Consider the following 22,069-nt stretch of genomic DNA (forward strand, 5'->3'; position numbering starts at 1 on the left):
ATCATCAGAGCTTAAACAGCTGGAAAACATTTGATTAGGGAGAGTCACCACTAAATGTATTAGTCAACACTCTACACTAGTTATTACCTAGGCTCTGGAGACTACTCAATGCAAGAGCATCACAGTAAAACAGTTTCCAGAGCTGTCAATCATCCTGCCAAAAGTGTGGTGCAACAGAGAGACACAGAGGGCCCTGGGGATTGCTCTTTAAGAGCTTAACCCCAACAGATTACTGCTTCTTTATGACTATATGTGTGGTTTTGTCTGTGCTCCACATGATATACATCTGATAAGGGTGGATCAGATGAGGAAAGACACAGGGGACTGGATCTGATCTCATTCTTTTTGCTTTCTCTGAAGAGACATTAAATCATGTTAATCACAGAAGAATACAAAAATACCCTTAAATCAGTTTGGAGAATGAATCCATAACAGAGGCTTGCTGAGTCTCAAGAGAGGCACAAGAAAAAATTACAATAACAACCGTGTTTAATATCAATATCACTTAACATTGTTATGCTCTATTGGTTTTATCATGAAGTATGCATGGACAAGAGCGTTACAGGTTTTTCTTCAATGTGTGAAGAAAAAATTCCACATTCTATTTACTTCTCCACTAATAATTCAAAACACCTCATGAACTTGGAATCTAAAAACAATACTACAAAGATAAGTATTGGATAAGAATGGCACAAGTTTTTAAGGGAGCAGTTTTAAAAATCTGTATTTTTGATACTTGTTGAATCTGATACAGTTTTTGGAATGAATAGTATAAAAACATCATTCAGCAAATGAGTCAAGACTCGTGCTCAAGCCAAATGTGGTATTTGCAGTAAAATTAAGAAATGTTTTTTTGCGCGAGGACTGCCTCTTGTAAATAAGAAATCCCATCAAATTAAACCTACATGCTCGTTAACTCCATTTAATAAGCACATCTTTGAATCTATAAATGTTTATGTGATTGCATCATGTCAACCTTGTTCGCCAAAAGAAAAGAAGAAAAAGAAAAACATGCTGTCATGTACCAGCTTGTTTCAATACTCAAGTGAAAACTCTTTGAATGGACTTTTAAGTATTCATTCAAGTTTTAAAACTCAACAATACTAATACCTACGAAAGCAAAAAATGGGAATTTGACGAATAATTTCAGACTTTCCAGGTCAGAGGCCACTCTAACACTGACAAGCAAAATCAAATCACAGCTAAGGAAATGAGCCATGAAACTCTGATTGCTCCATACATAATGATCCTTTTTCCAGTTGCTTAGCTCAAGAATTATTTGATTGTGCAGAGTGCTGACTTCACTGCAAACATGAGCGCTGCTTGCACATATTGCCTGTGTGTATAATCAAATCAAGACCACTGATACAAGGAGTGAACAAATATCTCTCAGTATGCAGGAACAATGGATCTTTGTTCCATATGAGAGACCTCAGAAAGTTAATAGACTGACCGAAGGTAGAACACCTCTGGGGACTGTGAGCCTAGCTTGTGCTCAGCATTAATTGGTTGGGCTTTTATTGGATAATTTAGACATTAGCAAGACCCATTTAAGTTAATTTTGAAAATGACAGTGAGCATATGTGCTTTGTCATGGCAACCATGGGAAAAGAGACATCGATGGGTGTATAGTAAAGCTCAGACACAGCTTTGACTTAATTGTCACAATGAGTGGAGTGCTTTCTGTTATACAATTGAACTTTCATGTGACCAAAAAGACAGATCACGGGGGTCTGCTGAGTCTGTGGTTTCAAATAACAGCACTATAGGCAATACTCTCAAGAGACAGGTCAACTAAGCTCCTGCCCCCACCCATATCATCCCACTTCTGCCACAATCACACCTTAGGTCATACATCAGATTGCAACTTGGCACACCAGTCTTGTAACTAAAAACTCAACTTCCGGGTATAGATGGGGAATTCCCCACACACGTCAGTGACGCCAAGCCTTATAGAAACAAACATATTTATTTATTGCTTTGAACTGTTACACAGCACCGAGCATGCCTCAACTGCTGAAATCGCTAGTCCTGCTGGAAACTACAAACCTTGTAGGTTTCGACACATGGTAGCAAGAAAACCAATGTGATTTCAGAGGAAACTACTGTAGGGGGAGCTTGAGAGGCTTTGTGAGCTGAGGCTTAAAAGCAACAAAGTGTGGTCTTGACTGTGTCTGAAAACCTCATGCTGATAAATGGCCAGGAAAATTGTTTTCTGAGTTGACAAACTCAGAAAACAAGGCTCCTGCTGCACCAGACCCAAACTGCTACCTCTGCTGTTAGCTGAATCTGATTACTGGCAAGCCCTGAGGACAGACAGGTCATTGAGAGCACAGAGATGAGCAAACAATAAGATATTATCTGAAGGAATCTTCAGTTTTCCAAAGGAAAATGGTCCCTCTCAGTGTCACATTGACGATAGGATCCTCAACCTGACACTGAATCAGCCATTTAAGAAGAATGAACACAGCGGCCCATTCATACATACTCACTAAAATAATGAGAGCTCTTTTTTCCCCCCTTGTTTAAGACATATAAAGGGAAGCTCATGAGTCTTTGCGAGACAAGGCTGTGCAGAAACTGGAGCATGCAGCTGACTCAGATGAATATGCCTTTACAGTGTTCGGGTATTGAATGAACACTTTTTTCTCCATTCTTTTTGCTCTTGTAAATGACACATGTGTTTGGCTTCATTGTATACTGATCTATTGTTATGCATGTCTGCACTTGAAAAATATCATTTGAAAAGAAGAACTTTATACGCGTAATTTTGTTCTTAGCATGCAGTCTTCAGTTAGTAAATGAACATGGTGAAGCTTGCAGAAACACTTTCCTGCCAAAGCCTTACTTCACAATCTAAAATAATCCACTTATGTAATTTCTATGTGTTTTGCTCTTTTCAAATAGTGACACCTTGTGGACAATTGGCTTCAGTTGATGTGCTCAAGTCAGTGTGTAATCCTTGAAGCCATTTTCAATATAACTCTGTTTTCCCATGCAAACTTAATTGGGAGGATGACGACTGTACTGATGGTGATCATTTGTATCTGTTTATTTACTTTGTTTGGCCAGATAGGTCCCATTGAGATACAAAATATCTTCTTCTGGGGAGTCCTGGCCAAGAACACAGTATAAAACAAAAGTTTAACGTAAAAGTTTCACATAAAAAGACTATTTCAAATGTTAGCAACATATGATGCAGGTGGTTAAAAAAAAGACAGGTCCATACCAACTAAAATCAACATATTTTTGCAGGTTTCCTTCATCACAATGCTGAAAACATCTTTAAAACATATAAATACATGAGTGTTTCTGAGCTGATATGTTGTTGTATGAAGTTCATTCTATATGTAAGGAAGATAGAAGAAGAAAGCAGTTTTACCCCATTTCACTCAGAGTACACCCTAGGAACATTTAAAAGACGTCTTGTTGTAGATCTGATTTCATACTGTCTGGTGTGACATGATAGAAGGCTATAATGTAAGTAGATAATCTACCTACAATGTCTTTGCAATAAACAGCAACATTTTTCCTCTGGTTTTAGAGAAGGCCATCCTTAAGAGTCATACCCGGTGTAATGGTGAGTGTGTGGGCTTGTATTCGTTACGAAGCGTAATGCAGTATGATATGCCAAATCCAGTATTTAGGTTAGGATGAAGATGCATCCACATAGATATTATCGCTCGGATGTTGTCAGATATTATTAGTGTAACATTTGAAACACGATTAAAGAAAGAAGACAGGTACAAAAAAGACGACTGGAAAAGGACAAAGCAATGAGATCTCACCACGCTCACATTATGCTAAGATGCGGCTTTTCAGATCTGAATTGCTAAAAAGTTGCTAAAAAAAACAACCCACAGAAAGTTAAATAAGTACTTGGCCAAATATGTTATTAATGCATCACAAATGGAAAGAAAAAGTTTCAAACATTGCTGTCACAGGGTGTGCCTATCCTGATACTTAATTGTAGATGGAAACTGTCCTGTAGTCATACGAATCAAAATTATTGATTCTGTTTTGAAATCATGAAAACATCTTTATCCAGGCTTACAAGGAGATGACATCCATACATCTGTAAAGACAACGTCATCACTGAAAGTTATACACAGTTTTGGAGGCAACATACTGAATGTTGCCATGCTGACAAAAGCCTTCTCAGAGAAGGGAGGTTTCATTATGAAGTGGTGCTAAAAAAAAAAGAAATAATGCCACACAGTAGTTGCAACATGTACCTTTTACAACTTTTATTAGACATCATGCTGGCACCAAATTCATAATGACTATAGAATCTAACCAAATATTAAATATTTTTTCAATTGTATGTCAATTTGGATAAAAGTGTCTGATAAATGCATAAACATAAACATAAACAAATATGCAATTTCTCAGTATCACTATTTGATTTATTGTCTTCTTTTAATCACTTGTGGAAGGTTTCAGTAAATTGCAAAAAGTTGCATTATTTGTTTTATTTTAATTTGCACAGACTCGCAAATGTTTAATGGACTAAGCTAAATGGCACAGCCAACACAGCAGCATTTTTATGTTAATTTTATTATGTTTCATTCAGTTTCACTTCATTTTCATTTAATTCAACTTCAGACGATATAATGGTAGCAGCAACTCTTTGCAAAGTATTTGTATGTTCTTTCACTCTATGACATTGTATTATAATCAAATTTAATTTAATTACAAAGTAGAATATAAACGGACACTGTCAAAACTGAATGAAATACGAATACTTTGAATTACAACTGTGGAAATGTAAGAAGTCAAAATTGTTACTTCATGTCTTGAAAGAAGTCTCGCGATATTAGCAGTTTGCCTGGCACGGAGAGGAGTGGGAATGAGAGGACAGTGAGCGAGACAGCAAAAAATCTCGGTTGTTTCGTAGTCTGAAGAAATATCAACCTATATCACACAGTTGGTCAACATTGGCTGTACAAGAGCCCCAACGTTATAATTTATTGTATGTTAGACGTGATATCTTGATTATATGTGAAGTGAGAGTTGGAATTACGCGGCCACAAAAACGAAATTGTATGTGTAAGGTGCTAACTATTAGCTGACAGGCTAACTAGCATAGCCATTGAGGCAATGGCGTTGAAAAGAATTCAGAAGGTGAGTATATATTTTAATGTGCTAAGCAAACTTTGTTGTATATCCTCTTTATCATTGTGGCACACTCTGCTAATATGATACACATTTGTTCTATTTTTTTAGGGTCAGATTAGCCATGTTAGCCTTCTTTTTGTGTGCTTTTTTAAAATAATACAAAGACAAAGGCGATCTAACCAACGGTGGCCTGTTGGTGCATTGCTACAGTAACGGTGGTTCTTAGTTGCGAATTGACTGTTCCGTTATTTGGAAGGTCACCGTTTGTTATCCTTAAGTGTTTAATATTACTTTTGAACCGTTGCTAAGCACCCTGTCAATACTGGGATAAAAGCGTCATCCTTAGTAAGAGCGACTGTAGGCTAACACCTATTGCTAACAGGAGTATGATTGGTCTTTAGGTTGATTGGCATTCACAGGTTTTGCTAATGAATTACTATATTGTGACTTGTCTTTATTGTGTAACTTTTTTACTAATGTTACGGATGATGATGTGTTTTGTCGCTGAATGACAGCTGCCTAATGGTTGCCAAAATTGAACCACAGAGTCAGTGTTGCCTTATATGGAATGGCAAATGGGGCACTGGAACAGGCCATGGGGTGTATTTATATAACAGAATAGATAGGCTTCCTTTCAAGAGATGTTGACTAACTGGCTTAATTCTATTTAAGCATCTAGTGGGTTTTGTTTGTGGTTCTTGTCAATTACCGTGTGATATCTGTGTGAGCTTGGTCACTTGTATTGATAGTTTAACTGAAGTTAACATATGTTATCCGTTTCTTTTCGTTACTTCTGTGGAACTTTTTTGCTTTTAATTAAGTGTTGTTATGGTCATGGTTAAGACTCGTGAGTCTTATTTTTTATGTTGACAACCACAGATCCGGACTGTTAACATACAATCATGTCAATAAGAATCTGGCTCAGATTACAGGTCTTACTTAAGCCACTCAAGTTTTATTTTATGGTTGCCTATTTTCGTCAAAGTTGTGAATTATATCAATTAATCCTGTTTGCATCACTTACTTCATGTTGCTTTTCACTAGCTGTTTCTGCATTTCATTTGATAATAACAATGCATTATTACACATTTGCAGAAAAAATGTGGCATGAATAGCTAATATTGGCTTACAATGAATAGAAAAAAATAATTACATTAGTTGTGCAAAATTACTCAATTTGTTTAACTGTAGAAACAAACTAACAGAAAGCCCCATTTTCATTGTTGAGATGTTTTTTTTTTTTTTAAATGCAGTTCTGTTGGGACATTCAAAATAAATGAAAAAATATATTTGTTTTCCTTTGGCACTCTAAAATCAAGCCTGCCTCTTTCTGTGATTGTCTTACCTTCAGGAACTGTCAGACCTGCAGAGGGACCCCCCTGCTCAGTGCTCTGCTGGACCAGTTGGAGATGATTGTAAGTTGATAGAAAATTGCTGCTTCCCTTTACATGATGTCTTTGTGCGCCTAGTAATTATATATATATATATGTGTGTCAAAATTGACTTAGCATAACAGGAATATGCATCCAAAATGTAATCTTTTTTTTTTTTCACTTAGTGTTTCATTGGCAGGCAACAATAATGGGTCCGGTAAGTAACACGCTATCTTAATTGAGTTTAAATGTAATTTAAGTATGGGGAAAAGAAAATAAACCCACTGACATTGTTTAAAACCATGCTTTTTGTTTTTTGTTTTTTTTAATTTCAGAGTGACAGTCCTTATCAGAGTGGAGTATTTTTCCTTACCATTCACTTCCCTACAGATTACCCCTTCAAACCACCAAAAGTAAGAGTCTGTTTGACGTGTCGAATATTGATGCAAAATATTTTAACTGTCTGTGATTCATTTATTAATTGTTCTTGAAAATGTTCTGTTTTTTTCTGTTTGTTTGTGTATATTTCTGTACAGGTTGCATTCACAACAAAGATTTACCACCCTAATATTAACAGCAATGGAAGTATTTGTCTGGACATACTGAGGTCACAGTGGTCACCTGCACTTACAGTATCAAAAGGTAAGATTTACTACAAGAGTTGTGCCTTATCTTTATTTAGAATGATCTTATTAAAGATGTTGTTTTTCTGGCTGTAATAACTAAATGTAAGGATCCTAATATTTTGGGTAATGCTCACTACTCTTTAGAATGGTTTGGTGAAGTTGCCTCGATGGCTTAAAAGTATGTTCCACGGTACCTTTTTAAAAGAAGAAAAACAGCCTAATACATTCCCACATGGATTTGGAAAGAATGGATTAAAAAAGATCATTATTTTTGGTTGAAAAGTTTAAATCAAATGCAGAAATGTTAGATTTTTGTTTAAAATATTCCTTCGAGTCTCTTTGGTCGACAAAATAAACACGTCATTAAAGTCTTAAGTTATACTCTAAACTTTTAATAATTTTCATTTTGCTGAAAAGATTTTCTTGGGTATGAATTGGGGCCGTTGGCTCTCTTATGCCTTTATTTACTGTAGTGTGTTAATTTTATTTCTCCAAGTATTAAATCACTGTACAAGCGTACACCATCAGCTGTAACATTTAAGTCTTCCTCATGCCACCAGAAGAGCTCTGACCAGTCAGAACTTGGACAAAGAGCATCTGGGGTTTTCCAGAATTGTCTGGACATTATTGATAGATCCTTTGAGACCTGCAAGGTGGGGTGGATCAAGCTTGTTTCCCACAGTTGACATCAGATCAGAGTTCAGGCCAGCACCTATTTGTTCTTTGTAGCCTTTCTAAACTTTTTAAGGAGCTACTTGTGACATATTAAACTATGTCATTGTTTATTTAACAAAAACAAAGCCAAAAAGCAGTGTATGAAATACATGTGGAGTGGAAAGCACTAAATAGTAGCAAACCTTTCCACGTTGATTAATTGACATCCCAGTGGTGCACAATGAGGGTCACATGAGATTCACCTTAAAACTTATCAGCCACCTGGCTGTCGATTGTGTTTTAGTTCTATACGATCCCCAGATTTTAGCCACATGTGGCTGGTTTTAATTTTGGACCTGGATAATTATTTGATAAATAAAAACTTGTCTGTTAGTGCTTGGAGTGAGGAGCAAAAAGTATTAAATGGCCTCCAGTTCTTTAACGCAGAGCCACTAAGGGTTCTATTGATTGAGAGTCTATTGATTTATTCTCTAACTTCAACGTTTCTGTTTTCTTCTTCCACAGTATTATTGTCTATCTGCTCACTTCTTTGTGATCCGAATCCAGATGACCCATTGGTACCAGAGATTGCTCATACATACAAGGCTGACAGGGAAAAGTGAGTGTGCCATTGCTGCCATTCTTACTTTTACTGTCAAACATAAACTTCTTAGTTTGCAAGTTAAGCCTGAAACCATTCTAAACTTTGCATGGTTTCTTCTCTACAGGTACAACAAATTAGCAAGAGAATGGACACAGAAGTATGCAATGTGAGAACGCCAGGGAGATCGCTATTCAATTGAGAACAAAAGAACCACAAAGGATTTGTAACTTGAGGCAAATGAGCAACAGAGAGGGGGAAAAAAAAAACAACAGCCCATGATTTGAGAAGGAAGTGATACAATGAGGTACAGTGCCACTCAGCTTTCCGTGTGCTGAGCTCCTGCCATGTGCTGTCCTTCATGACTTGTACGGATCTGCAGAGCAGGACCTGATGGACTCCTAAAGCACTCCCATATGGAATACCGGAATTTCTTCACAATCCCCAATGCCACACTCAGACTTTACACTGTTACTCCTGCTATTGTGATTATCACCGTTACTCTTGCTATTCATGCGCTTTATTTTCATCGTCAACAAGTCATATCATTGTGCTACTAAGATGCAAAATGTTTCATTTTAGGAGATTTGCTCTCCATTCATTTGAGAGGTACTCTGTCCCACTGGATGTCATGTTAGTACTGTATTTCCATGTATTTAGTGGCCTTTTTGTGTTATGTTTCTGGTTTATGTGCAATTTTGGCAGAATGTTCTCTGTTGAACACAGAATGGCGCAGCACCATTACCAGCAGGTTGTCTGTCGACACTTACTGTCTCTGCCCCAAAACAATGTGAAATGCATAAAAAGGATTGGTTTCTGTAGTCCACTGCGAGTGAAAACGAAATGATTATTGGCAGAGTTGAAGACACTGGAGAGCTGCTGTTAAGAAGCACCATACTCGTTGGATATTCAGTGGATATCCCTTTTTCCTTATTCCCACATGCTGTCATTGCCCTTTCATCCTAGATTAGAAACCATCAATGGCTGGTATATCCATTGTGCAGATGATACTACTGTCATTTTACTTGTTACTTGTGTTGTGTAGCTATGACCATAGCTACTGTTTGGCATAGCTTAGCTGTGTGCCACCTACTCAGTACAGTTACTCAGGTATCAAACCTCAACAACAGTCTTGATATGCATTGATCCCTGATTTTAAAAATTCTGAAAATAATACTTATCTCCATTCATCCTGAAGAGGCAATGTGTTGTGCACAAATTGTATGCTGTGTAAGAAGTACTGTCACTCTCACTATCCCTCTCCAGGTCTCTGCTAGTTTTTTTTTTCTTCTTCTTCTTCTTGAACTTCAGGATTTGAACAGCTTTTAAATATTGTCGTGTTTTTTTTCTTTTCTGAAATTAAATGGCCTTTGGTTTCAGGTGGTGTCCATTGTTCTGAAAATGGGAACTTGAACAAACTTGACATTTAGCAGAACCAAGTCATTTGAAGTCATGAGTGCGCAGTTACTTGAGGTGATTAAATACAGTAACTTGCCATGGCTGTTAAATTTGCTTTAAGTATCAGGTGATGTGAAGCTTTGCATTTACTTCCTCTATGTTCTTATTCATAAATTGGGCTACACATTTTTGTTTCATTTCAGAAGTGATAACACTGACGGTAAAACATTTTGTCTGGGTGATACATTTGTGACCTTTTGTATTGTATCTTTGACGGCTTTAGTTTTAGGCTCACTTTTTTTTCTCATTTGTGTCACAAGAACTGAAAATGATTGTGATGTCATAAAGTAATAGTTGTAATATAATCCATTTGTAAGTGCTGGAAAAAGTTGAAAAGTGGTGGTTTCTTTTAAATCACAATTTAATGTGCTGATGCTGCCAATATAAAGGGAATTATTGGATTTTTTTAAGAGGAAGAAAACTCTACTTATGAGGCATTATTGGATGGATTCACCCAGAAAAGTTTGTAGTTCAGCATGATGGATTTTTAGAAGCTTTGATTGTAGATTTAACATAATAATTTAGGCTTTTAACATAGATTTTCATCAATATTAGCTGCTGTAAAGAAAGTAGTCAAAACAATGAATACAGTATTATGCTAAAATGTTTAGAAATTATATCCTCTAAAAGCAGTGGAAAGCTTTGCTGCGAGATCTCAGTTGTGTTACAACAAATCTAGTCCCTGCGTCCATTGTTATTTGTTCATCTGGCTATTTATTTTAGTATCTTCCTCCTGTACCACTGAATGCAGCCTCAGTTCATGATGCAAGTGATGCTAAACTGACTCCCCTTCTCCAGTATGTTCCGTAGGGTTTTTATAGGCAGCTTGGCATGCTTTGTACTCTGGAAAAACCTTCTCACAGCCATTTGCCAGATATCAGGGATTTCGTTACAATTCATCTGCCTAACACCTTGAACTAAAATTCTAGCCTTAACCCTCATTTTGTATATCTAGAGGATGTGTCATCAACTGTAAATTTGCTATCGGGGCTGTATCCCGGAAATTGGGGACTCATCTCATTTAAAGACTTGAAAATCTGCTTGAACAGTACCAATATTTGGCTTTGTCTGAATGCAGAACCGCCCGTCACGCATCTTAAAATCTGAGATAAATGTGCTTCGACTGCCATCATGAACCTACATGTTGTCACATAGCATTAACAAGATAACAGTTGACCTTGTTATAACTTAAGAATAAAACTCATCTTGGTTTATTGCTGTTTGCATTTCTTCGTGTAATGGGGGTAGCATTTTTACTTTGTGGTTGAGGGGTGGCTTTAACAAGTTTTTGCCCAGGGACTTGGTTTTATTCTGGGGTATGTTTGATATATAAACACACATGCGACGGTTTTTCAGTGCAAACTTTGATCATCGTTGCACAGGGAAATATTTCACTATGTTGCGCTTACTTTAGGGGATAAACTATTGCTTCTCAAGGCTAATTAGCAAATGAAATGGCATTGATTTATTGTCGAGTTGACAGTAATTAAAAACTCATATAAGTCCCGCACTTACGGTGCGCCGGGTTGAGATATAGCCACTAAACTAGCTTCCCACAGTTGAAAGTCAGCATCATCGCCACTCCCCCTGTAGGAAGGGCGCACCCCGGATAGCTAGCTGGCTAGCTGTACTCAGCAAAACGATGGCAGTAAACCTCAGCAAAAACGGACCCGTATTAACTGCTGCCTTTAAAGAAGTGGTGGATGAAAAATGTAATACCAATTGGTAAGGAGCAACATTTTTTAAAGCGGTGCTAGTTATATGCAGGAGGCTGGTTAGCTACAGTGTTTGCTAGCTTTTAGTCAGTCGTCAAAGTAAGTTAACGTTAACCTTTTTGCTGGATAAACTAACCTAGGCTTAATGCTACATTGTGAGCCACTCAGACCTTTTGCTTTTTTGGAAGGACAATAACGTTAGGTTAAATCAGCTTATTATTATTATTATCCCATTATCAGTATAGCTTTATCCCAATTTTTTGCCAGTTATGTGTCCTAACGTTATGGATGAGCTAACTCCATAGCCAGTATTATTGTTAATTAGCCAATAATTTGATACCCTGACCAACTAGCATGGTTTCCAGGTATTTTTTAGCTTTTGTTGAATAATGTACTTGAATTTAGATATGTAAGTTTCTAGATATCGCCCACTTCCTGGTAAGATATCAGACGTTAAACATACCCAAATGTGTGACAGTCAAAACCACGAACTTCCTTTTGCTTTACTTAATGTAGCATGGATGTTATTGCCTTGAGGTAAAACCTGTTGAAGACAGCTGGAGTGTTTAATAGTGACCTTGATTAATTAATCCAATGGGGGAATGGGAGTCCTGCCGGCCCTGTTCACTGATGAGTGTTTGCCTTTCTTCAGTCATTTTTTTTAGCATTTCACAGCCATCTTTTACCAGTTCAGCTCCTTGCCTGTAGAGTTTCTTCCTCTGAAATTTTGTTGACGGGGTAAAGAAATAAGATAATGAAGAAGTGATCTTGCTTTCATTTTTAAGAAATGTCAAAATGAGAATAACCAAGTTCTTACTTCTAGTGCAGTTAGGAAGCAAGTGTTATGTCAAGGCTGCAGCGAGCCAGACTCAAACTGAGCAAAATGACCTCTCAAGAAGTCATTTAGTTAATAATTTAATATGTAATGGCTTTTTATAAATTCGGTCAATGAGCAGGCTATCTATTCTGCTAAGTCATGAATGCATTCAAGGTTGTCTGTGAAATGGTACTTGGAGCCTTCTTATTTGCTGACATAAATAGAAAGTCTCCTTTCTTTAACACTTAATGTTTAGCTTCTTGTTATGATAGTTATTTGTGACTTCTGAGTAAAGATAACAAAATTGCCATGAATGTATTTATCAACTTACCTTGAGCTTACCCTCCAACCTATCTGATGCTTGTAGCTATAACTGCATGTCAACAATATCTTATCACTTATTGTGATTATATTGCATTTTCCAAATTTTTACTGCCTATTAAAAATACTTTTTAGCCTGAATTACCCCCCCCCCCCCCCCCCCCCCATTGAACCTACCCTGGCCTGTGTGTGCACTCTAAGAAGACGGAACTGAGTACTTCCTCATATTCCTCCATGTGAAATGAGGGGTTTCTCGCTGGCAAACCCCTGTTATAACTGGGGATTAAATTTGTTCAGAAGTGCCAGTGTTAAGTTATCTCTATTGGGTATTTAATTGCAAAGGAATAAGGATAGTATCTTGAATGTTGCAGGGGAAAGTAGCCAGTTAAGACGTGGCGGGGAAGAAGAAAACAGGATTAAAACTGCAGCAATATTTATGCTACTCTATATCCACTGTTAATGTGTGCTGTGTGAATAGGGCTTAAGTGTCACAGATGCTTTAAACAGGTTTGCAAAACATATCTTGTTTAGTCAAGTGAAAAATGATGGATATCAACTTTAGTATTTGAATATCTGTAATCATCTGTTTGTTTGGTTCTCCCGCCCCCCCCACAGGGCCTTGTTCACCTATGAGGGAAACAGTAATGACATCCGCCTGGCAGAAAAAGGGGGTGAGTAAGGGAGTAGAGGCTGTTGTCAAGTTTTAAGATATCATCAGATGCGTGCAGGAATGTCGCTGTCAGTGTTGCAGAGCTGGAATATCAGCACAAAAGAACTGCTTGCCTCTGCTTTCTCAGCCCATGATTCACAAGGGGGGAAAGCATTGCACGGTTCCAAAACAAACCGTAGTAACCATTTTACTTTTCCACAACGTTTCTGTGTCAGATGGAGGACTCGAGGAGTTGGTGGAGGAACTCAACAGTGGAAAAGTGATGTATGCTTTCTGCCGGGTCCAGGATCCGAATTCTGGTCTGCCTAAATACGTCCTCATCAACTGGGTTAGTGCTATTTTCAACCTTTGTGCGTTTGATTGTTCTCTCTGAGGTCGCCACTCTCTTATCTGTGGCATAATTGTTTGTTTTTCAGACTGGAGAAGGAGTCAAAGATGCCAGAAAGGGATTATGTGCAAATCACGTCAGCTCCATTGCCAACTTTCTTAAGGTAACACTGAATGTTTGAGGCTCCTTTAGATATTGAATTTAGTTACTATTACGCTCTGATGTAGTTTATCAAGGGTAGTTATCCTTTACTGAAGTCGCTTTCACGCAAGCACTGGGGTCTGAAAATGCTCTACAGAGTTTCTGGAAGTGAGAAGGCCTTCTTAGTGGGTGGTTTCAATTAGCTGTTTTTTCACCAATCGGAGCAAAAGTTGTCAGACTCCGTATGAACAATATTTATTTTGCTGTCAATATGAATGCGTGTAAAGCTCTTTTGGTTGATCCTCAAAATATTATGAGCCTGTAAAGGACCCCAATATGGGCTCTTTGATATTGTAGAAGCTTTGTTGAAGAGGTGCAAGCAGGATGTGCACTGGGTGGTGCATGTGATAACCAAGAGGAAGATTTGTTGGTGCTTTCTTGCGTGGTCGTGTATCGAAAGGACGTGTTTCTTCCTTGCTGTTTCAGGGGGCCCATGTCACAATTAATGCCAGAGCGGACGAGGATGTTGAGCCCGAGGTGATCATGCAGAAGGTGGCTAAAGCCTCAGGAGCCAACTACAGCTTCCACAAAGAAGCTTCCAGCCGCTTCCAAGACAGCGGTCCTCAGGGGCCTGTGGTAAGCACTGCTGTTTGCGTGTCTTTGACAGGGAAAGCTGAACGGTGGAAAGATCTTAAGATGGTTCCTCGAAACGTTTTTTCCTGGACTTTCCTGAACTGAATTTGGTCATTTTGCATTATATTCTTTACTATCATGCTCCCTTTTATGAAAGAAGGTGATGATTGATTCATATTCTGAATGAGCAATATCTTAATATACCAACATTAAATATAGTAAGGCATGAATTAACCTTACCAGTCCGCTTTTCTTTTTTTTTTTTCTTCATCAAAGTATCAATGAACTTAAGTAGCTCTGGTTTTGGACTACAGTGACACACTACACTAATGCATTCTTGTATCATATAGAACTGTGCTGTCACACATACTCATACATGTGGCTTTCTCCTCCTGCAGGGCTCAGTGTACCAGAAAACCAATGCTATGTCAGAAATCAGGAAGACCAATAAAGACAACTTCTGGGCACAGGCAGAGGTACGCTCACAAACTTGCATTAAGCTGACACGGTGTGTTCAGCATCTCTTCAAATCTTTTATCTTAGTTTCTACTTTTGTGTGAAATGTTTTTTTTTGTTTTTTTTTGTTAATATTATTTTTATTTGCAAATGTAACTCTTGCTAGAAAAATCTTTGCCCGTTGATGTAACTTTAGCTCATTCTTACCCCCCCGGCAAAGACATTCAGAAAGCGGCACTCGTCAGCTCATATTGTGAATTCAAGCTGTTTAACGATATTGGCAAATGATCAAACCTTGACCTTGCCAGCACGTTCCCCTTTCAGAAAGAAGAGGAGAAACGTCGGCAGGAGGAGCGGTGCAAGGCCGATGAGGAGCGCAAGCACCTGGAAAGGGAGAGGAAAGACCGAGAGGCCAAGGAAGCGGCACTGAGGGAGAAAAGAGACAAGGAGAGGGCCTCTGAAATTGAGCAGCAGAAGTAGGTTCAAACAGCAAGAAAATGCACTCTTTGTAATGGCATCTATTAAAGAGCTCAATAACCTTTTTTCCTGTTTTTTAGGAAGTACCAGCAGAAGGTGGAAGCTGATGATAGAGAGCAGGAGAAACAACGCTGGGTGAGTGTCTCATGAAGATTACTCACAAGACCGCACTTTCAGTAAATAGCTTTCAGCTGCCTTAAGAGACCAGAAGACCACATGAAAACCGATGTGACATTTACACTTCTTAAATTCTACTAATTGTGAAATACGTTTTGGTAGCGCACACATCTTCTAAACACCTAAGTCAGGCAGGTAGCAAATGTCAGCAGTGCCAACATTAATATCAACATCATCAGGAGGAGAAGCAGGAGGACGAGACCGCCCAGAGGAAAGCAGTCAAGAGAGGTGAATCTCTGGAGAAGGCCAACGTGAGTTCCCCTTCCCAAAAGCATTCTCTTCCACCTTCCACTATCTTTGCTCTGGTCTTTCTCAAGACAAGCTTTCGTCTCCTTTCAATCTTGAGTCCTCTGAAGCTCGGGGAAACACACCAGTCTGTTAAACAGACTTCAGTCTGTCCTGCATGGCATCTTTCCATAATACACCTAATATGTAATGAGATTTCTCTTTTCTATCGGCAACACTCACAGTTGTATTAAAAATAAGCTGTAATTTGGCTTTCTTGGTCATGGTTTTCTCTTCTTTATTTTTAGGAGGCTGCCTCTCTCATCTCTCAACGTGCTATGAACCCCAGAGAGATGTTCAAGCAGCGAGAGCGGGGAATGACTCCCAGTGACTCAGACGTGCCCCCTGCTGCCCCAGCTAGCCCTCAGCCAGGTATCCCCTGAGCTTAAATGGTCACTTCTTATGTGTTTGCTTCAAACGTAACAGCCTTTCCTACATTACTGCAAAGCTTTCTTAGCCTTTCTTTCAGGGAGTGGTAGGTACAAACGGGTGATCGCTGTCTCCCGACGCCGTGCTTCCTGAAAATTGAAACTTTCCATCAGACTGTCTAGTTGTCTCATTATCATATTTAACTCTGTCTCCATAATGCTGTCTCTTCTTCTACTCAATCTGCTCTTTGTTTTCTCTCTCATCTACTTGTTTGCATGTTTTTTGGGGTCATTGTGTGTCTCTGCTTAGGGCGTCTTCAAAGCCCTTTTCTGTCTAAGCAAGCGTATGAACCTGAGCGAGCCAGCTCACCTCATCACCAAGCTTCTCCTTCTCCTGTGCAAGCAGGTTCTGCCTCTCCTGTCCGTGCTGCAGGTGTGAGCTTATCACACACACACATGAAGAACACTTACACAGCGGACTGGGTGTCAGACTCAATTTTAACAATAGCTCAGTGTTTCATTTGTTGTTGTCACGCCTGTGTGTTATCATCTCCCTATTTCTTCAAGTGATTAGTTTCATCATTAGCCTTGCTTGAGTTAAAATTTCTTTCTGCTCATTTTTATTGATTAATTTTTTGTTACTCTTTGAGTGAAACACATCAGCAACGCCCTCACACCTGAGACTGTGTGGACTTGTGCATGTGTTCCTCCGTGTACACGCATGTCTGTGCTTGTATTTTGGGTGATAAGAGCCTGATGTGGATGATGGGCAGTCCAGGTGTGAGTATGATGAGCAGGAGGCAGCCCCCCAGGAGCAAGAGAAAGGTGGGGCTCATTTCACATACATCAGCCTAAAGCCTTTTTGTGTCAGTTTCCCAGCCCCACCATTCGCTTTAGTATAAAAGTGCCCTTGTGTTGTATATTTTTGTTGCCTCCAGCTGTATTTACTGCCACCTGCTGGCAGGTGGCCAGCTCTGCTCCCACACATTCATTCTCATGGTTCTTTTGTTTTTCAGAGGAGGCACCAGCTGCAAACTCATACGTCCAAGAGACGCCTTACGAAGAGCCTGCTCAGGTGGGGGTTTTAGTCACTGCTGGCGGGACAGTTTTCCTCCACCATAAAAGTGAATATGAAACATAAGTTTATTTCATCTCTCTGTCAGGTGGAAGAGAATAACTCCTCTGAGGTGACTGCGGAGGACACAGCAGACAAAGGCGTCTGCGCAAGAGCATTATATGACTATCAGGCTGGTGAGTCTGTTTTTTTGTTGATGAGGTGGGTGGTGGAGAGGTCTTCCAAGCCAACACTTGGAAAGATCAAGTACAGTTTAAAATCAACTGCTATGTGTTTAATCACCCAGCTCATAGTGTATGGTTATTTGCCCCGACAGGTTTGGGGTGGGAGAACAATTTTTGTATCATTGGCTTCGGTCTCTATTAGTATAATGTATCCAGACATGCCAGAACTTAGAGGGATGGAAAGTGGATAATTAAACGGCATATGAAGGCAAACCGGTGCATCAAAGTGCTTCAAATTTACATGTTTATTTTTGATGCTGCTTTAAAACAAAAAAAAGAAGAAAAAAAATGAAGAAACTTGACGGGAAGTCAAGTAAGAATATGTGAATATGATATGCGAAGCAAGTCCGTGGCCAGAACTGCACAATGGACGATGTGGTTATGTGGCATATGTTTTTTACTATCCAGCTATGAGTGCATCTCTCCATTTCCTTTGATGGTCTGCGTCATGTTCGACTGCTTTCTACTGCCTCCCTTTAGTCTCAGTTTGTACTGCAGCAGATGCAAAAGGGGATGTGCGACATTAAAACATGTGTTCATGCTGTAACTGCATCAACAATTCTGTAAACTACGAGCAGCAGCAACTTCTATATTAAACCCAAGAAACCATGAAATTAAAATAAACATATCCAACCCTAGTTAAACCCTATATTTAAATCAACATTGGAGACGTATCTGCTTCCGACTTGTTTTTAATTAAACCCACCTTTGTTGACCGGCTAAAACCTACTCCGTTGCACCTGGGGGCATAAATGGGGTAGTTAATGGCGCCACGTTGCGTTGCCGCGCCGCATCACACACCAGTAGATAGAAAACAACACTCTTTTGCCATTATGAATAAACCATAAAACGCCATGAAAGATGCAGCGATGAGACCAGGACAGTGCTGTCAGAAGAAGTGATGAAAAAGAGGTTAAATGTACAAACAAGATGGAGGACTGAAATAAACATCAGGACAGGACTTTACTGCTGGAGAAAGCTCACGGGTGCTCTGCGTTGGTTACAAATCAGAAGAGACTTTGGCTGCAGTTGATACTTTTTTAATAAAACCAAAAGCAAATGTGCTTTTATGCTCCAGTTGTTTACTTAAGCGTTCTTAATCATTACAAATGAAAAATAAGCAACATGAGAACAGCAATAGTGTTGTTATAATGAGCAACATTACCCTACACTGTCACTTGACATTTTCTGTGGTTTTTGACCACTAGAGTTGCATCACATGACTGTAGGGGTGGCCAAAGAGCAAAAAAACTGCATAAACAACATTGTTTCCACAAATGCATCATATATTTCTTATATTACCACTTCGTATGACTTACTCAAAGTGTATCACTGCATAACTCTAGTCTCCTAACTGTCTCCTTTTTGCTCTCTTGTAGCAAAGTATTCGTTCTGGCTTTAAGTTTTAAGATAATAACGTACCTGTGTAAATGAGATGCTGATCCTCTGCTCTTTCAGCTGATGACACAGAGATCTCTTTTGATCCCGATGACGTCATCACCGGAATCGAGATGATAGACGAGGGCTGGTGGCGAGGATACTGCCCAAACGGCCATTTTGGAATGTTCCCAGCCAATTACGTGGAGCTTATGTAGCCCACACCCTGCACTTCCCCCAGATGATCAGAGTCGAGCCCAGAGGACCTCTGCAGTAAACCAACATACGAGAAAGTCTGTCCTCACACACAAGAGATGCAGCTGAAAAGGAGCAAATGAGCCTCCACATCCTGGACCAACACGGGTGATCATTGTGGACCTTTTAAATTCCTCCTCATTTAAAAAAAACGAAATTCCATTGTTGATGTTGTAAGCAGCTGATGGCATAGTTTAGGGATTTGTGAATATCCAGAGACTGACCAAAACTTCCCCCATTCCCTTCCTGTCCCAGACACAGTAAGTCTCTTTACCTGTAAATGTGACGCAGTAAAACATCCGCCTTTGTTAAGTCTTGACTTCAGTTGTGAGCATTAATAGCACTTCTAATTCACATTCCTTACAAAGTGGCTTCAGTTCTATTTCAGGTATTATTTAGTTGTTACTTGCAGCAGTGGCTCCTATCCTATTCAGGAAAATAAAAACTAAAGATGGTGGCACCATCTACAGCCTAATCTTGTACCTTTTTTGCCTTTCTTTACCGGCAGACTGAAATATCCTTTTTTTTTTTTATGAGATTGAACATCAAACCTGTACTGATCAGACTGTGGTTGAAGTGAATATTTAAACAAACATGATGTTTGCTGTGTTTGGATTGTTGACTGTAGTAGGGCAATGCATAAAATGGTCAAGTTCCTTTTTTAACTGTGAGTAAAGAACAGTCTAAAGTCCTTCCTCATTTGAACCACATTTCAACACACCTAATTTTTCAGGGACGAGCTAAAAAAAAGAACACACAAGTCGGCGTTCATTTCTGTTTTACTTGGATCTCGCTGGGCTGAGGTTGCGTTTGAGTGCACAACAGAAATCTAATAACTAACGTGCCATAACGAGGATGTGTGAATGCAGTGAAAGTCCTGCAGATGGTTAAACATTGAAACAGCTTGACAGCAGACTTTATGCAACTTCACTGTTTTATTTTGGGACAAAAATTCTTGCTCTTTGAAGCTTTAAGGTCAGTTGACAAATTGAGAAATTGGTCGTTTGTGCATTGAAAAGGGCATTGTGTCTCCATTGCGTTATTGATGTTTGTTTTTCCAGAGTCTTCTGTAATGCACCTCTCCTTCATAATAAAATGAATAAGCAAGCCGGGTTCGTCAGCCTTTTCTTTCCAAATCTAGATCAGTAGAAAAAGTTTGACATATGGAAGACGGAGAGGGATTTCCAGAGTTTTAACAGGAACTCAGACGTATACACGGGCTCAGTATTTGCTCTACAGTCAGTTTCCTGGAATGAGGCAACAGCTGGGGAATTCACCTCTTAATGCATAGGTTTCAATTTCATGTGAAAATCAGAATTTACATCTTTCAGTTAAATTATTGCTCAAGTGAAAGAGAGAAAATCCTCTACACGGTTCTAACCCTGGTGTAACTTGTGCCCTGTCTGTCTTTTTTTTCTCAAAAGCAAACTTAAATCAGTTTTTGAGCTTTAACAGGTTTTGTGCACAGTTTACATTTTATTGCCAGCTTTCCCGTCCTGACTTGGCATGTTGATAATGGTATAGTACATTTCATTAATCCTACCCGACATTAAATCCACTCATATTCTTCCTCAGCTTGTATCAAATTCAAATTTACAGTTAAATGTAGTTTGGCAAGAAATTAATCAGCTAATGTAGTTTCAGAATAGATTCCACACATAGACCTACCCACACAATCTTTAAACTATAAAGATGATAATATCAACCCCCACGGTTAAGCTTTAGCGCCTCACAGATTGCCTACACAAGTGACTGCAAATGCACTCCTAAAAGTTTCAAACACTCTTATAATAACAGTCCATGTACTCTGGAAAAGCTAACATTGTGCAACTAGGAAATCCTTTTCTTCGTTGGAATCGCAATAATTTCTCCACCAGTCCTCATTTAGATTGTGTTGCCCTCACCTCAACCTCGTGTTTATGTCAGTGAAAGTCTGAGATGAATAGCTGGGGATTTTCTCAGTCTTACTACCCATGTTTTTGCTCATCATCTCCACATTTGTTGTCGGCTGCAAAGGAGAGAAATTCTCGCAACAGTTCTGCAAAGCACTGTGACACAATTACACAGAATGAAGCCTCCCATGTATCATAAATGACCAAATTGGCGTAGATGTTCAACATTTCCAAGTCAGTGCAGGCCTGTTTACCGCTCTCTGTTTTTAATTGTTGTCTTGTTAAGCCTGGCTCGCTGTACATTTAACAATTAAATGAACACCGAATGTCTTGTATCTCATGAATAATGACGATAAATAAACTTCAATGTTTTAAGTTATTTTTTCTGAGTCGATTTGAGCGGGAACTGTGAGAACAAGAGCACTTTAATTGTACGTTTCCTCTATATTTTGATTGTTCAAAAGCAAAAACAAGAACTTGTTTTTTATGGTTAAAAAATCCCTCTGATATTTGGACAGTTAGAAGATATTTACTTATTTTGACATTTAGATATTAATCATATTTAAATGTCATACTCTATCCGCAGCTGATGGAGGAACAGGGCATCCCCCTTTCGAAGAGAACAAAAACATGCGGAGGAAACGTGGATAGTGTCAAGTGCTGCCTCTTTACTCTTTTGAATCACGAGATGTACTAAGTTTACTCTTTTGAATCATGAGATGTACTGAATGTAAGACAGCCAAAGCAAAATGGACTTGAAAATACTATAAAAGCTACGTTTGACCTCAAAAGAAGATATCAAAAACATCAATTCTAAACTGTAAAGGAGCTTCTTAGAGGAAATCCATGACTTGTTTTCAAACTTAAAATCTGAAGACAACTCCCCTGACTCATAATTGTTGGTAAGGAATCAGATGACTGTTTTTTTAACTGCTGGCTGCTCATCGTCCTGCTCATTGTCCTGGCCTCTTATCTCTAACCAATATCTCTGGGCAATAGTTGGTAGAAACCATTTTAAAGAAGTAGTG

The 22,069-nt window shown here is 38.9% G+C and overlaps 2 protein-coding genes across 6 annotated transcripts; both read left to right on the plus strand.

Annotated features, from left to right (window-relative positions):
* The first annotated feature begins 4,839 nt into the window (after positions 1-4,839).
* ube2d4 (ubiquitin conjugating enzyme E2 D4) lies at positions 4,840-11,044 on the plus strand. The gene is made up of 7 exons (XM_075468620.1): positions 4,840-5,124; positions 6,470-6,533; positions 6,677-6,708; positions 6,827-6,904; positions 7,028-7,133; positions 8,297-8,390; positions 8,500-11,044. Exons 1-7 carry the CDS (start codon positions 5,101-5,103, stop codon positions 8,543-8,545), a joined length of 444 nt encoding a protein of 147 aa, XP_075324735.1. The 5' UTR covers positions 4,840-5,100; the 3' UTR covers positions 8,546-11,044.
* Positions 11,045-11,403: 359 nt separating this feature from the next.
* dbnlb (drebrin-like b) lies at positions 11,404-20,258 on the plus strand. Of its 5 annotated transcripts, XM_075468621.1 has the most exons (15): positions 11,404-11,555; positions 13,299-13,354; positions 13,569-13,681; positions 13,770-13,844; positions 14,309-14,458; positions 14,854-14,931; positions 15,236-15,387; positions 15,469-15,523; positions 15,745-15,816; positions 16,099-16,222; positions 16,529-16,651; positions 16,969-17,043; positions 17,235-17,293; positions 17,382-17,469; positions 18,976-20,258. In XM_075468621.1, exons 1-15 carry the CDS (start codon positions 11,473-11,475, stop codon positions 19,110-19,112), a joined length of 1,440 nt encoding a protein of 479 aa, XP_075324736.1. In that variant the 5' UTR covers positions 11,404-11,472; the 3' UTR covers positions 19,113-20,258. The 5 variants fall into 5 exon arrangements, with proteins under 5 accessions (XP_075324736.1, XP_075324738.1, XP_075324737.1 ...); XM_075468623.1 differs by lacking the exon at positions 16,969-17,043; XM_075468622.1 differs by lacking the exon at positions 15,745-15,816.
* The last annotated feature ends 1,811 nt before the right edge of the window (positions 20,259-22,069 follow it).

The sequence above is a fragment of the Odontesthes bonariensis genome, chromosome 6 (assembly GCF_027942865.1).
Source record: "Odontesthes bonariensis isolate fOdoBon6 chromosome 6, fOdoBon6.hap1, whole genome shotgun sequence".
In the NCBI taxonomy this organism is placed as follows: Eukaryota; Metazoa; Chordata; class Actinopteri; order Atheriniformes; family Atherinopsidae; genus Odontesthes; species Odontesthes bonariensis.

Bases quoted from the DNA above. Each gene is read 5' to 3' on its own strand.
- dbnlb (XM_075468621.1), top strand. From the start codon at position 11,473: ATGGCAGTAAACCTCAGCAAAAACGGACCCGTATTAACTGCTGCCTTT. The intron at 15,388-15,468 runs GTAGGTTCAAAC...CCTGTTTTTTAG, and splicing joins TCTGAAATTGAGCAGCAGAA to GAAGTACCAGCAGAAGGTGG. The intron at 17,294-17,381 runs GTGGGGGTTTTA...TCTCTCTGTCAG, and splicing joins CTTACGAAGAGCCTGCTCAG to GTGGAAGAGAATAACTCCTC.
- ube2d4 (XM_075468620.1), top strand. From the start codon at position 5,101: ATGGCGTTGAAAAGAATTCAGAAG. The intron at 5,125-6,469 runs GTGAGTATATAT...TCTTACCTTCAG, and splicing joins CGTTGAAAAGAATTCAGAAG to GAACTGTCAGACCTGCAGAG. The intron at 6,534-6,676 runs GTAAGTTGATAG...TTTTTCACTTAG, and splicing joins TGGACCAGTTGGAGATGATT to TGTTTCATTGGCAGGCAACA.